General features: G+C 47.1%; 1 protein-coding gene across 5 annotated transcripts; it reads right to left on the reverse strand.

Moving 5' to 3' along the window:
* Positions 1-403: 403 nt before the first annotated feature.
* TXLNA (taxilin alpha) lies at positions 404-13,294 on the reverse strand. Of its 5 annotated transcripts, none has more exons than XM_083751448.1 (11): positions 12,361-13,294; positions 10,609-10,856; positions 9,536-9,862; positions 8,896-8,987; positions 7,107-7,277; positions 6,330-6,524; positions 4,924-5,043; positions 4,558-4,632; positions 4,020-4,112; positions 3,706-3,801; positions 404-2,684 (listed from the first exon to the last, which is right to left on the reverse strand). In XM_083751448.1, the coding sequence occupies exons 2-11, from the start codon at positions 10,820-10,822 to the stop codon at positions 2,340-2,342; spliced, it is 1,728 nt and encodes a 575-aa protein (XP_083607574.1). In that variant the 5' UTR covers positions 10,823-10,856; positions 12,361-13,294; the 3' UTR covers positions 404-2,339. The 5 variants fall into 5 exon arrangements, with proteins under 5 accessions (XP_083607574.1, XP_083607578.1, XP_083607576.1 ...); XM_083751452.1 differs by having other exon boundaries at positions 6,330-6,520; positions 7,103-7,277; positions 12,361-12,552; XM_083751450.1 differs by having other exon boundaries at positions 12,291-12,551.
* Positions 13,295-14,153: the final 859 nt, after the last annotated feature.

A 14,153-nucleotide genomic window follows, 5' to 3' on the forward strand; every position in this document is an offset into this window, starting at 1 on the left:
AGTTCCACTTAAATTATAATACAAATTAGGAAGAGCCCTTGTAACTTCAGTCTTCAGTATTCTAGACAAATAAAAAAAAAACACTGGGACCTGAAAGTTTGGTGTTAATGCTTAAGAAGACTAACACTCCCTTCTAAAGCACTACATTGGTTTTATTTCTGAATCCTAACCAAAAAATGATTTTGAAGCTAAGCAAGTGAAAAATATTTCCCAGACCCATTTTCACCGCTTACAGTACACATGAAAGTGATACAAAAACTGTCCCAAGCCCCTTGAAAAGGGCCAAAATACCCTTTTTAGCTAATTGGGATGGACATCTGGAAATTGGTGTTGTGTGCCAGGCTCAATACCCTGCCTCAATATCCATAATGGTAGCGGAGAAAAAAGGAGCACAGACATGCAGTCAAGTTTATGTTCATTTGTATTGGATACAAAGATATATATATAGATATTGCCTGTACCACTGCATTAAAAAAAATTGGAAGGTTTTCTTGAAACATCTCAGTGTTCAGTTCTGTCCCGCTTCAAGAGTAAAGTTCTATCTCCCATTTACATTCATCAGCTTTTGGCCAAACCCTGCAAAGTACAAGGAAAAGGATGGGAGGCGGCCCATTCATAGCATGGACTTGCTCTCCCCACACCCACCCCAGCCCCCCATGCACCCTTGAAATTGCTCAAGGGTTGAGGGACCCTCCAGAGCAGATAGGGCGTACGTGGGGAGAGGGGCTGTGACAAAGGTGAAGTCCTGCCATATCTGCTGGTGTGATGCTGGATGTCACCCAAAGCTTTGATGAAATCACTACCTCCAGTAAGAGAAACAAGGAAGCAAAACAGCTCTGCAAGAAATCTGCCAACTTGAGTGAAGTCAGATCATACAAAATGCATTGCTAATACTGTTTCCTAAAGCCCAGCTTCCTTTAACACAGAGTGTTTGAAGTATATAGCGCTGGGCCTGAATGGTGCCTGCCCACAGCTGTTCCCAACCACCAACACTCAACAGCTCAAAATACAACTAACTGAGGAATAGGCAGCTCAGCAAGACAGGAATTACAATAAAGGCTAATAATGGTCCCAGCGAGGAGGGATGCAGAGTTTTAAAAGCAAAGGCAGCAGCTACTAAAACGCAAAGAAGTCTGTAGTTGGGTTTTAAGCCCAAGAAGCAGCAGAAATTGAAATCACAAACAGAAAAAGCCTCTATGCGTTTAAACTAGCCATGGCAGCACTGAGGACTAAATAGGAAACCTCTTTTGTACTGACATGGAGCTGTGTAGACAAGGTGGCCCAAGGAAAAGTGCTGTTAAGATAAGGAAACGGGAGTCCGGTCATGGAGGACAATCTCCAGGCAGCTCCTGATGTGTGTTAAGTTTGTTTCTGGTTACTGGGCTTTGCTGCCTGGGATGTTAGGGTTTGTCTCCCTGAGCCTCTGGGACTGTGAAGGATGTTTAGTACCAAAGTATCCCAAAGAGGAGTATATAACACATGCAGGGGATTCATGCCCCCTGCCCGCCCCACCCCCACCCCCAGAGCATTCCCCACATGCAACCATGTGCACGGGTGCTCATCATGTGCAAAACACTTAAGGAAGGAAAACCTTTGGATTAAATCTTTAATACATACACTTGTGCGTGTATAAGCATAGAGGCAACGGTGAAGTCGTAAGGCTGTTGAAACATAGATTCTGGAAGTAGCAAAGTCCCAGAGAGGATGCTCCCCACCCACCCTCTCCTCAAACCAACAGGGCTCTCAGTCTCTTGTCCCCCTGAAGCAAAGTCACATCTACTTTATTCTCTGCTTTCCTGGGGGAATCTACATGCTAAAAATAACCTACTAGAGAGCAAACTCCTGAGTCTCCTGTTCTGGTTTTAAGCCTCTGGGTCTGGTCAATATATGAGAAAAATAAACAAATCCTCCAAAGGGCCCCATGATGCCAACCTCCTAAATCTGCATTCATGGCATAGCACCCACAGTGAGATGTAGCAGCCGAACTGAGTTTGGGGGAGGGGAATAGGATTATGGTTGGCAAGATTCCCCCATGCCCATACTTCAGAAGGTATTTTGGTGAAAGTGCCACACACTTAAGAGATGTTCACACGACACACAAGGATGTGGTTCAATCTAGTTCCTAGGCCTATATATGAAAAGTGGGAGTTGCCCTGCACATCATATCGTGTAATATATAGTGAGATAATTTTTATAAAGCAAAAAAGAAAAGAAAAACGCTTTCAAACTTAAACTGGAACCCCTTAAGTGCCTGGGGGGTGGGGGACTGAGCTTTGTCACCCCAGGCCTGGGGCCCAGTCTCTGGAGAGGTATGCCCGCCTCTCCCCCTTCCTCCATCTTTACTCAAGAGAGACAGCAGCTTCATCCATCTTTTCCCGAGCAGGGGCTCCTCCTATGCTTGGCTCCCCAAACCTCTCCGCTGGTCCCGTGCAGCACACCGCCTGTGCCAGGGCAAGGCACTCCTCCACGGTGGTGCCCTGAGGTGCCAGCTCCTCTGAGCTGCCTTGGGATGGGTCCTTTGGTGGTCCCTGCAGGTCCGTGCTGGCAGCGGGAGGCACAAGGGCACACAGGTCCTGCACCTTCTTGTTCAGATCGTTGCGCTCTGTCTGCAGGGCCCGGCAGAGCTTCTCCAGGCGCTGGATTTTCACTTGGAGCCCTTCCAGTTCTTTGTCCCGGAGAGTTTTCTGCAAGGGGGAAACAAAATCAAATTCAGGGCCAGCTTCTGCCTGCTTGCCAAGGTACAGAAGAGATCGTGAAAAGGCGACAAAAATAAGTTGCTTAAATTCAGCTGCTAAGACGTCAGGAAAGCTGCTTGTTCATTAAGATGGGAAATGTCCTTAGCCAGCTTACAGGCCAGCTCTGGACCAGATACTAACTAACCCTCAGCCACACCCTCCCCTCCTTGTACCACTGGGTGTAGAAGCCCCACAGCAAGTAGTACAAAGTGTGCTCTGGAAGAAGAAACTTCCAAGTACAAGGACAGGGAAGTGCATATCCCTGCTTCTTCCCACTCCACTCCAACTCATTGTGGCATCGAGGTTGGCCTGGAGCTTCTAGTCCCAGCCAGCAATGAAGAACAAAAACAAGGGCACCATTCCTGGGTTGTCTTTCTGTCAACTGGCCAGCGCCCAACTGCAAAGCCAAGGCTGAGCGCCAGGCAAAGAGCAAGAACAAAAACTCAAAGGTTTGTTGAAAGGAATTCTGACTCAAGAGCACCGAATGCCAAGAGCAAAACTAAGGAAGTGAGAGAGCAAGAGAGGTTTCTTCTAATGGAGAGGATTTGTGATTTCACCAAAATGCCCCCCCCACCCCCAAAGAGGGGCACACTCTTTGAGGAGGAGGATGCTTCCAAGGACTGAAAAACTACACATAGGCCATCAACAGGTCGAGACTTCAGCAAAAGGTTGCTCAGCATTTCCAAGCTCATCTCTAAAACTACAGAGGCACCAGCATCTTGTACTGGATCTGCTAATATTTATTATTCTCTCCTGAGTGCAGAGCCTGGGGGGAAATGGAACATAATCTTCCAGAAAATCTGATTTTTTGAACACTATTTAGATCCTTGAGGATTTCAAAGATTTGAAGGTGTGGGCACAGTTTCAATCCCTCATAGGAATTTCTGGGGCCTGTCTGGCTATGCATTTGACCCTGAAGCTCTTGTTTCCCCTAGAGAAGTCAATGTGGGTAAGGCAGCGGCAACGTTACCTCTTCTGCCATTTCCAAAAGGGCCTTGTTGCTGCTTTCCCAGCGGGATCTGTACATTGTGGTCTCTTTCTCCAGCTTCTTAATCTTCTTTGTCATCTATGGGGTTGCAGCAAGGAAGGAAAAAACAGTGTAAGTCAGTCGGTCCTGGGACGCCAGCAGAGAAACAGTTCAGGGGCTGTCCTCCCCTCCCAAGGCAGCAGTTCAAAGGGATGGGCTGGTGCACTTCAGAATTTAAGCGTTGTTCAATAGGAGTGACAATTTAAGTCAGAGCCTCTCCTCCCACAGCACATGAAAGCAGCATAAACATACAGTACCTTCTCCATTTCTTGCTTGAAGGTTGTGAACACTTCACTGCTTTTGGATAGTGTGTTCTGAAATTCCTCAAACTTTGCTGTGTAGAGGGCCAGCTGGAAAAAAGGAGGAGGGAAGGAGAAGAGTTAGTGTCTACAACTCTTTCTTTAAATCAGGGCTGAGTAAGAGAAAGGGAAGTGCTCTCTCTCTCTCTCTCTCTCACACACACACACACACATGCATAGGCACACATTCTTCAAGCACCATTTACTGAAAACACTGCAAGTGCAGAGGTGGGGTAGGAAGAGGGAGCTACTCAGGACTCAGCTGGGAACTCAAACGAAACCATCTTAAGTGCCTAACAACATTCCAACCCAATTTAGGTTTGGAGGAAGCAACTGTTCCTTTAGCCATGCCCCTGTCGTGACCAACTGAACCTGCCAGCAAGTCGCAAGAAGGAAAATTGTTTCCTCATTATAAGAAAGTGGATTTTGTATAGAAAATGTGAACTATAGCAAGGGGGGGGGCGCGGAGAGAGAAGAGTGCCACCCACGCACACACCTGCTCCTTGAGATGCGTTTCCTGTTGCTTCATCAACTCGCACATCCTCTGGGACTCCACAGCTTCCTTCAATAGCTGTGCAAGAGAGAAGGAACAGGGGGAAGGTAATGGAGTAAGAGAAATTAACTCCCCACCACCACCACCACTGCAGGAGAACAGCGCCCTTCAGCCTGGAACTTCCCTCCACTCCATGTTTAGAGGATCAATTAAGAGGCAAGCAGGGCCTGATGTAGCTTTGAGGAATATCAAAGAATCCAGGAGGAGGGGAAAGGACTCCCTAGCTTGGACACAGCTCTCCTCCTAAGAGATGCTCAGCTGCGGCAGCCAGACTGGAGCTTCTCCTTGGACCATTTGAGCAAGACTCACAAAGTCTTTCTCCCGCTGATGCCTGTCCTCAGCCTCCTTCAGCATCTCCTGGGCCTGCTGGAGCTTGGCATCCACCAGCTGCTGCTGCAGGTCTTTGTGTTTAAAGACCTTGTCGATGTGCTGCCAATGGAAAGACAAAACAGGCTGTCAGTCAGCAGCAGCAGAAGAAGAGGAGTTTGGATTTGATATCCCGCTTTATCACTACCTGAAGGCGTCTCAAAGCGGCTAACAATCTTCTTTCCCTTCCTCCCCCACAACAAACACTTTGCGAGGTGAGTGGGGCTGAGAGACTTCAAAGAAGTGTGACTGGCCCAAGGTCACCCAGCAGCTGCATGTGGAGGAGCAGAGACACGAACCCGGTTCACCAGATTACGAGTCTACCACTCTTAACCACTACACCACACTGGCTCTCTTCTGGCAAACGCAAGAGCAGAAAGTCACAGGCACAATACCAAGACACAAATATCACTTTTATTTTCACAAGTCACATTAGCCAAAGGAAAGCAATCGCTCATGGGGAGGTTGCTTCTGGCATACCAGAAAAATGCTGCAATGTTTTGGTTTTTTTCTGAAAGTGAAAGCATTTTAATTTGGGGGCCTGCATAGGACAGGTCAGTTTAAAGCCAGAATGCAGACTCTGGTATCAAAATGGTGCGTTTTCAGTTGCCAACAGCCCACTTGCTACAACGAGCATAGGAAACTGTCTAATACAAAGTCAGACCCTTGGGCCATCTAGCTCAACATTCTCTATTCCAGCCTTCCCAAACCTGGTGCCTTCAGATGCTTTGGATTACAAGTCCCATCAGCCCCAGCCAGCACACTTATGCGACTGATGTAAAAAATCAGAGACCCCAAATGCATATTTTTGATTTTAGAAATGTTTCAATAATTGCATTTAACCTTTGGCTAGAATGCATCCATGAATGATTCCTGTGTGCCTGCATTTTATGACTCCTAGTAGCTGCACTCCTTTCCTATCTGACCCTGAAAGTGGCATAAACCGTCACTCAGGGTGTTTTGCCATGTCTGTTTTGAGTTAGCACTAGAGTGAAATCCGGCACCTCCTTGAAAGGTTCCAAGGAACAGATAGGGACAGGAATGTCAACAACTCTGTCAAAGGCCTGGTTGCTAAGGAAACAGTGATAAAGTGGGACATTTGCAATATAAACTCTGGGTCCCTAACTGGATCTGCTGAAGTTTGCTGTAATTCCCTTGGTTCTGTGTTTTATTTAAAAGCTGTTCCCTCACTTGGGTAACAAACAGGTGTTGTAGAACTAAATTCTTAGCATAAGACTAAGGTTGCAGAGATTTGGGGATACTTCTCCTCCCTACCTCCCCAACATTCCAGTCGTTCCCTCACCCCCCAGTCACAATGCACACCCCACCGCTCACTGTGGGCTGCACACCTCCTCTCGCAACTCATACTGCTCAATGAGTTTCTTCAGTCTCTCGGCTAGCTCCATATTCTCCTGGCGTAGCTTGGAGTTGCGCTCGTTGTGCTGCTCCATCTGCAGCTGGATATCGTTGAGGGTCACCTGGAAGTGGGATGTCACCTCCTTACGCTTCTCTTCTTCCTCCCGGGCTCTTTGGACACCTTCTTCCTAGATAAGACAGGTTGGAAAGAACATGTGAAAGTCAGGGGGCAGAAGAAGGGCGAGAATGAGGACTCCCGCGGGCAGAAGGCTCTCCGGGTGGGGATACTTGGCACCCCCCTCAAAGGGCTTCTGTTCAGTGGCAGCGATGGAAAAGGGAATGGCTGCAAGTCACAGTAGGCAGAGCTTAGCTAAAAATGGACTGGCTCGCTGGAGAAAACCAATTATTTATCATCACTTATTGGAAAACACCTGCTGAAATCCAGTTCAGAAGCTGTTATCTTCTTCCTTCTTCCCCCATCCTGCCCCCCCCCCAACCAATTTGTCTACAAAGTCACAGACTGGGGGCTCCACTGTGATCATTTAAAATCAGCCAAGAGGGCAACCTAAGACATCCAGTATGGCAAGCCAAGAGCTGCCCCCACAACAATGTTATCTTCCTTCTTAGGCTGAACTACGCTGCTTGGATAGGCTTTCTTTTGACCCCAAAGGTGCAGCAGTGTCACACAGGCCTGCACATGACACTGGTACAGCACCCGGGGCTTTGATGGGGGTGGGGGAGAGGCTACCTACAGGTTGGGCCTCACTTGCCTTGAGGGTGCGGTTGTGCCTCTGGAGCTCCCGGCACAGGCTCTCCAGCTTGCTGCGGGCCAAGATGGCCTTGCTGTGCTCGCTCCGTAGATGATCCTTCTCCTGCACCAACTGGGTCTGCTTCTTCTGAAGGATTTTCATTTGCTTCTGAGAGTTTCTGTGCTCCTCCAGCTGGCAGAACAAAGAGCAGCAGACCAAGACAGGCATAAGTAATGGTATCCACATAGCAGTAAAATGAGTGTTCCCAAACATATGAGCAATAAGGACAGAGAGGGGAGAAGAGGGAAAACTAGTACTGAAGCAACATGGTGGAGGGATGCATCATCCTGGGTGGCCCCTCTGTGCTAGAAATGCAGCCCTCTTTTTCTGGCTAGGCTAAAGGCCAATGAATTTGGATAGGCAGATCCCTGAGCCACAAGAGAGATCAGCCACCCAAGTCCCAATCTTCCTTGGATGCAACTCTAATTGTTGGGACTCTCATGTATTCTACCTCTGCAGTCCTTTTCAGTTATTATAAAATCTTAAGAATGCAAGCAGCACAATGCAGTGTTGGGCATCAAGATCTGAAGGGTGTTTGTGCCACTTAGGCAAACAGACTCGTAAGCCCCCTTCAGACCTTACTGTTCAAAGCTGAGGCTGTCCTGCATTTCATCATGAGGAAGCTTCTGTCAAATTCACATAACGACGTTAAATAGTGTCCAGATCAAGGAAAGTTAATAGTACCACTTTATTCTGACTTGGTCTGACCCCACCTGGAGCACTGTGTCCAGTTCTGGACCCCACAGTTTAACAAGGATATTGAGTAGGAAGCATGGCATTGCAGATATTTTGCCATAGATTGGACATTGCAAAGACTATGAAACTCCAAAGAAAGTCAGTTGAGATTGTCTAAATTGATTGTCAGTGGATTGATATGCATTACACCTGACACTGTGGGTTTGGTGACACACTGGGGCAGAGATGTACCTGAACAATAACCCCCTATTACTATCAGGGGTAAGAGATAACTGCCACTGGAAGACATTAGCAGAAGTACTCATGGTCAGTGAACAACATGAGCATCCTAAAACTGGAGCCACTTGTGCCTAAAGTGTTTTAGGTATTTCAACAAGTCTAAGGCAGCTCTCTTAACCCCTTAACTGGTAAATCTTCTGGTAAAGCCTCCTTTACCAGTGGTTTGGGAAAGCCTGCTCTACAACTCCTTCCCACCCATCCTGCCAGCACTGGCAGCAACCTGGCAATAAGCACACTGCTGCCTGTGGTTTAGTTTGGGATTCCCAAGAGGCAAGGAACTGCTAGAAGCCTGCTGAGCACTTCTGCTTGGCCATAAATGTTTCTGAAAGAGTCTCCAAGTACAAAAGGAGGAAGCGCTCTGCTGCCTGGGTGTTTTGCATTCCTCATCATAGACAAACTACTTTATCTATGGTCCCTATGAAAAACTCCCAAGTCCCTTGAAGACAAAGTTTGCCCCTTATGAAGGGCCAGGAGGTTAAGTGGGATTTGGATATGGCACGCACGTCCCCAACGTTTAACCTACACTTGCACCAAACTATAATAGCATATTTCTTGGCTTTAGCAGATGAGTTGGGTGATGGAATCCCACTTGTTCTGAACCTGTTATGACCCACAACAAACCATACAAGATTCAAAGCAAGGCATGCACACCCTGCCCCTGGCATCTGGTTTCCTCAGGGATAAGCTCTCACTTTCAGAATAAGCCCTCTCCTGTTGCCTCCTGCACTAATACCCCACTCAAGCATCCCTCCCTCTCACTTTGGCAGACACTGACCAGTTCAGCATACTTCTTGCAGAGGGCTGTCAGTTTCTCCTCAGATGTGCTTAGAGTGTTGAGGGTCTGCATTAACAACGTGATCTCCTTGCCTGGAACACAAAGGATAATGTAGACACATCTTCAGATCACAATGAAAAGAACTAGGGGATGGAGAGTAGTAGTCTGAGACCAAAAGAATCTAAGGAACTAGAAACCTGTAGTCTGTGGAAATTACTACCAGTTTTCTATAAGATTGTAGATCGGGGTGGAGAGGCAGGATGTGGACTGGTCTCTGCTATACGCTTTCCTGCCTGCCTCACTGCTCTTTAACAAAGGGCATATTTCCAGAGAGCAGCCAGCTCACATTTTATTTTTTCAGTCATCATAATGTGAAAAATCTCTGCCTTAAGCACTCTACAATCTGAACTTAGGCAGTCCAGAATTTCTGTAACAGAAAGAAGTTGAGTCAATACCAGCCACAACAGCCCTGGCATGACTATTCCAACATCAGAGCACAGCAGGCAGCGAGACCAGAGGCCCATGAAGAGATTGCAATAGTAAGTGATTACTCTTTAGCAAGGGCAACTGCGTTTAGGATTAGGACATAAACTGAGGATGGGATAGCAGAGCAGAGCACTATCAGGAAGGAACCACCTACCAAGCCCCTTAGCTTTCTTTTTTTCTTGGGCTCGTTTCTGATCCCGCTCGCCAACTTCATCACTGGTCCCTCTGGGTCCCTCTTTCTCTCCATTCATCTCAGGGCAACTCTGCTCCTGCTCGCCATTCCTTGGGGACTCACTCCGGCACTTTTCTGCCTCATCCATCTCTACAGGTTCACTCTGCCCATTGTCATCTCCTGGTCCTTCCTGGTTTGTATCCAGGCAATATGTGTTCAGAATGTCCTCTAGTTGTCTGCTTAGCTCTTCAGAGACATCACAGCTAACCGGTTGGTGGGGTTGGGATACAGCCTCATCCACCAAAAGTGCTGCAAAAGGAATAAATGAACAACACTATTTAGCATTAACACGCAAGATATTAAATGTGTGGACATGTGCAAACTGGGGAGAAAGATTTTACTAACTAAATAATATCAAATGTTATTGTGTTTCAGATCATTGTGCAAAGTTTATAGAGTCTACCAGAATAACATACAATATTTCAAAATATTCTGCTCTTAATGTACTAGACATTTTACTAACAGCACAGAAGAAATGAGCTTTTCCCCCCTGTAAAATAAGGCCTGGAAACTGATAACAGAAAATTGCCATAAAAACTAACTTCCTAGGTAAGGTTCAAGCAGTTAACAAATAAGCACTTTACATAAACCACTGCATATATTGCGCTAAAAATATATAAAAGTCATTTTTTTTTTGCACTTCTTAGCCATGTGGACACTAGTGTTTAGTAAATAAGGGGCTGGGGATAAAGGTGGTACATTAGGATTACAGCACGGGGGGGGAGGGGAGAGATGAGACCAACGCTTCCTGGAAGAGAGCGGTATGGCCTCAGGTGTGTTTTGGCTTTAGAGTTTGGCTTTAGAGTCGATGAAATGATGGGCATTGTGAGATTTAAGAAAGTTGCAATATAACCAACAATCCCTTTTAGCGGTGGTGGTGCAAAGACAAAGGAAATAAATGTTTAATGCCACTAGCAGCTTACGGCTGAAGAAAAATGCAAAGGGATATAAAAACTAACATTTGAAAGGGCAACAGGCCCCATGATAACACATACCCTCTTTCTTACTCTGCTCCTCACTCATTGGGTTTTCAACATTTCCGTCAACCAAAGAGTTCAAGCTGCACATCTCAGGCTGGTGTGGACATTCACAGCTTTCTGTAGTCACTATGGGAGCCTCAGCTAAGTCTTCCAACCCCAGCACACTACTCATTTTGGAAGGGCTGGCAGGTAGAAGGACAGCTTTGCTTTCCCCATCTTGGCTCTTCATTGTAAGTCACCTTCCAAGCCACTTCCAACAGCGTCTAGTAAAAGAAAAATGTGGCCCTCTGTTTAGCATTAAGTTCAGAGGATGACTGGCAATTTCAATGGAAATTAAAAGTCATTACTAGATAAGAAAACACCACATTCAGGAGAAAGGATAGTCGCTGGTGCAGTCATTGAAATCATGTATCATTCATTACAGCTTGGGACAATTTGTATGGTTGCTTTCTCTCAGCATAGCGGAGAGCTTTGCTCTCATAGGTTTAAAAACACCCCTGATTTATCTTCCTGCCCTGGCCACACCCATCCCCATCAGAAACAAGGTAAGAGAGGCCTGTTAAAAGCTAGCATGTGAACACTATCAGTTGAGGGAACCTCAAACTCCTAACCCATTCCCATTATGCCCCTCTCCTATGCAAAACAATATGTGGCACATTACCACACAGTCCCAGAGAACATTGCCAGTCCCTTACAAGAAAACAAAATGCCCTCAGATGTTCTCTCATGAGCCCCACCAAGTGACTTACCTCTCTGTCTTATCAGCCAAGCCCTACTCCAGGGCTGGCCCACCCATGAGGCAACTTGGGGCAGCCACCTCAGGCGGCAGGGTTTACAGGGACAGCAGATCCAGTCCCCAAGGAATGCATTGCTGCCCCCTCCCCAACGTTACCTCTGCAGTGGTGAATAGGAGGAACTGCTGGTCTCCTCCCACTGGTTCCCGATGTAGAACTTTATTCCTTTCCACCCTGACTCCCGCTTGTTCCTGATGCAGATCTTCACACACCTCTTCTCTTGTGGGCAGCTTTGTGCCATTTTGTGGTTTGTCTCAGGTGCCAAACTGTCTTGGGCCAGCCCTTCCCTGCTCCCACTACAACCGCCTTGGGGCATGAGCAACTCATGGGACCCCTCCTTCCCTTAGCTCAACACCACCTATGATTTTTTATCCCTCAACACCTTGTTATTACATGAGTTGGGAACTCAGGCCCCAGATGCTCCCTGCTTGGCTCCAAATGTTTGCCTGTTCACCTCCCACACCGAGCCCTGGCAAATATACCCCAAAGGGCCCCCTCAAGAAAACAGCACTACTGTTTCTCCCTCATCCTTGCACACAGCTCAGCAGTCTACTGACCTTAGCCCCCGTTTATTTGCCACTCAGTCAAACACCCCAAACACTCGGCGCGGGTTTTACTGCTTTCACCAGCCCATGGCTGCTGCCGCAAGTTTCCTTTTATGTATTTTGAGTTGCTGCTGTGTTTACCTTTGCAACTTTGTGGGGCGGGGAAAGAAGGCCTCAGTCCCAGCCCCGCTCCTCATACAGTTTGCCTACCTTTCCAGCCAGTCCCAGCCTCCGTCCTGGCCCACCCGGGACTCCTCCCGCCCCCCAGCCTCAACTTGCCGACCCCACTACGCATGCTCCCCCGGGGGAAGGGCGCTACCGCGGCCCTCCCTGCTCCCCACATGACCACGTCACTCACTCAGAGTTGCCGTCACCCTTAGTGCTCTGACGTCACGGCCCAGAGGTATGACGCGTCCTACCAAACTCACCGCCCAGCACGCACGGGGCTGCTCTGATCGCTTTTGCTTTTTCCCTTTTGCTGCTCCGCCGCCACTCTCTTCTTAACGAGTCGCCGCCGCCACCGCCGCCAGCGCTTCTTCCCGGTTCCAGTCTGGATTTAGCGGTTCCAAAAAGCTCGAGAACGCAGCTCCGGCCCCGGGTTTCAGAATTGCGCATGCGCCGCCAGCCGCCGCCAGCCAATCAGCGGGAGCGGCCGGGAGAAGCATGCTGGGAAACTTCGATGGGGTGGAAAAAAGCGGCACGCGAGGCGGGAGTCTGGGCTGCACTACAGCTCCCGGCATGCATCACTCCGGGGGAACGGGGCGGGGTAAGAGGCAGCCTCGTTAAAACTACAACTCCCAGCATCCTCTCGAATGCGGTCCCGCGCTTCTTGCTGGAGAACAAATCCCGGCTAGTTCCACGCACCCACCCCAAGCAAGGAAGGTGGCAAAGGGAAAGGGATCTTACCAAATGGCAGGGCGGCGGCACGCAAGGGAGAGCTTTCATAATTAACACTTACACTGACCCTTAAAGTGCTAAAAGGGCTTCAGATGCTATCTGGTTGTACTTAGAAGCGTGGAAGGTAGATAACACACGCACGGAGGACGTATGCTCACTCTAATAGGGAGCAAGGTTGAGATTCATCCTTGGCAATGGTCTCTTTGCTACCGTGGCCTTAATCTAAGGAAGCCTGGCTTGTTTTATTAAAACACTGAAATTTAACCATACGGAAATTCAGATAAAGAGGTCTTACAGAGGACCTGTGCTATATATATATATTTTAAAGTTCCAATATATATATGTGCCACAGTTATTGTCTCCAAGGTAACCCCTCACATGTGTTGCTATCTTGAGACACTGAATGATGAGTCCAACACGCAGCAATTGAAAAAAGGCTAGCTGTCGTTGTTTGGGCTTTGCAAGGTTGTGATCAGGCAAGGAGCAAATGGGCGTGACAAACCACTCACTCAAAAATAAATGAATAAAAATTTTAAAATGCTAATAAGCTTCCACCACATCCATGACTTCTAATATGCACTATCTTTTTACTTAACAGGTTTTCTGCAGTATGAGGAAATCTGAATTAAACATATGGACAGTAAAAAAGCATGGTTGCACAAGCAGCACCAATTCTACAATAGACTTATCAGATTAATGCAGTTATTATTGCATTCCCTTATTTTATCCTGTTTGCTAATTATGTTGTTTTCATCAATGGGATTTATTCTGTCTGTAAGGCAAGCAGATAAATATATTGTTAAAACCCCAGAGAGAAATAAAAGTGCACTTTGCAGTGCATTAGTCTAGTTTTATCCATATAGCAGTATAAAGCTTCCAGGTAGGAATTTGGTTTCCTTAAATTTACTAGACTATTTATGCTAGAAATAATTTTTCTAGATTTCAGTTGGAAATTCCAAGTATATTATCACTGTTCTACATTAATTCAGTTCACCAACATAGCAACCCTCCTATGAAGCCTCTTTATGTTCTGTGGTTATGTGGATGGTTAACCGCCCCCCCCAAAAAAAGTGCAGAGCTGAAGGAGGAAACTGGAACAGTGATACTCTATGAGATTTTCGAGGATTAGATTAGATCTACTGGATCCAACTTTTCCCCTGGATTAGGCCACTCCATCACAGAGAGGAATACACACAGTTGCTTTTACAAGGGATTTGGGTAAAAGTGGCCAGAGGGGAGGGCACCTATGTAACTCAGAAATCCAAATATCAACCTAAAATGACAGTCAACAACCTCTAACTTAATCCTTGGAACATTATAGATT

The sequence above is a fragment of the Podarcis gaigeae genome (assembly GCF_964106915.1).
Source record: "Podarcis gaigeae genome assembly, chromosome: 8".
Classification (NCBI taxonomy): Eukaryota; Metazoa; Chordata; class Lepidosauria; order Squamata; family Lacertidae; genus Podarcis; species Podarcis gaigeae.

What these genes read in the sequence shown, in the direction of transcription:
- TXLNA (XM_083751448.1), bottom strand. Translation starts at nt 10,822, where the DNA reads ATGAAGAGCCAAGATGGGGAAAGCAAAGCTGTCCTTCTACCTGCCAGC. An exon ending in AAACGCATCTCAAGGAGCAG is followed by an intron (nt 4,113 to 4,557) that starts GTGTGTGCGTGG and finishes CCTTTTTTCCAG; the next exon opens with CTGGCCCTCTACACAGCAAA. An exon ending in TTTTGGAAATGGCAGAAGAG is followed by an intron (nt 2,685 to 3,705) that starts GTAACGTTGCCG and finishes TCCCCCTTGCAG; the next exon opens with AAAACTCTCCGGGACAAAGA.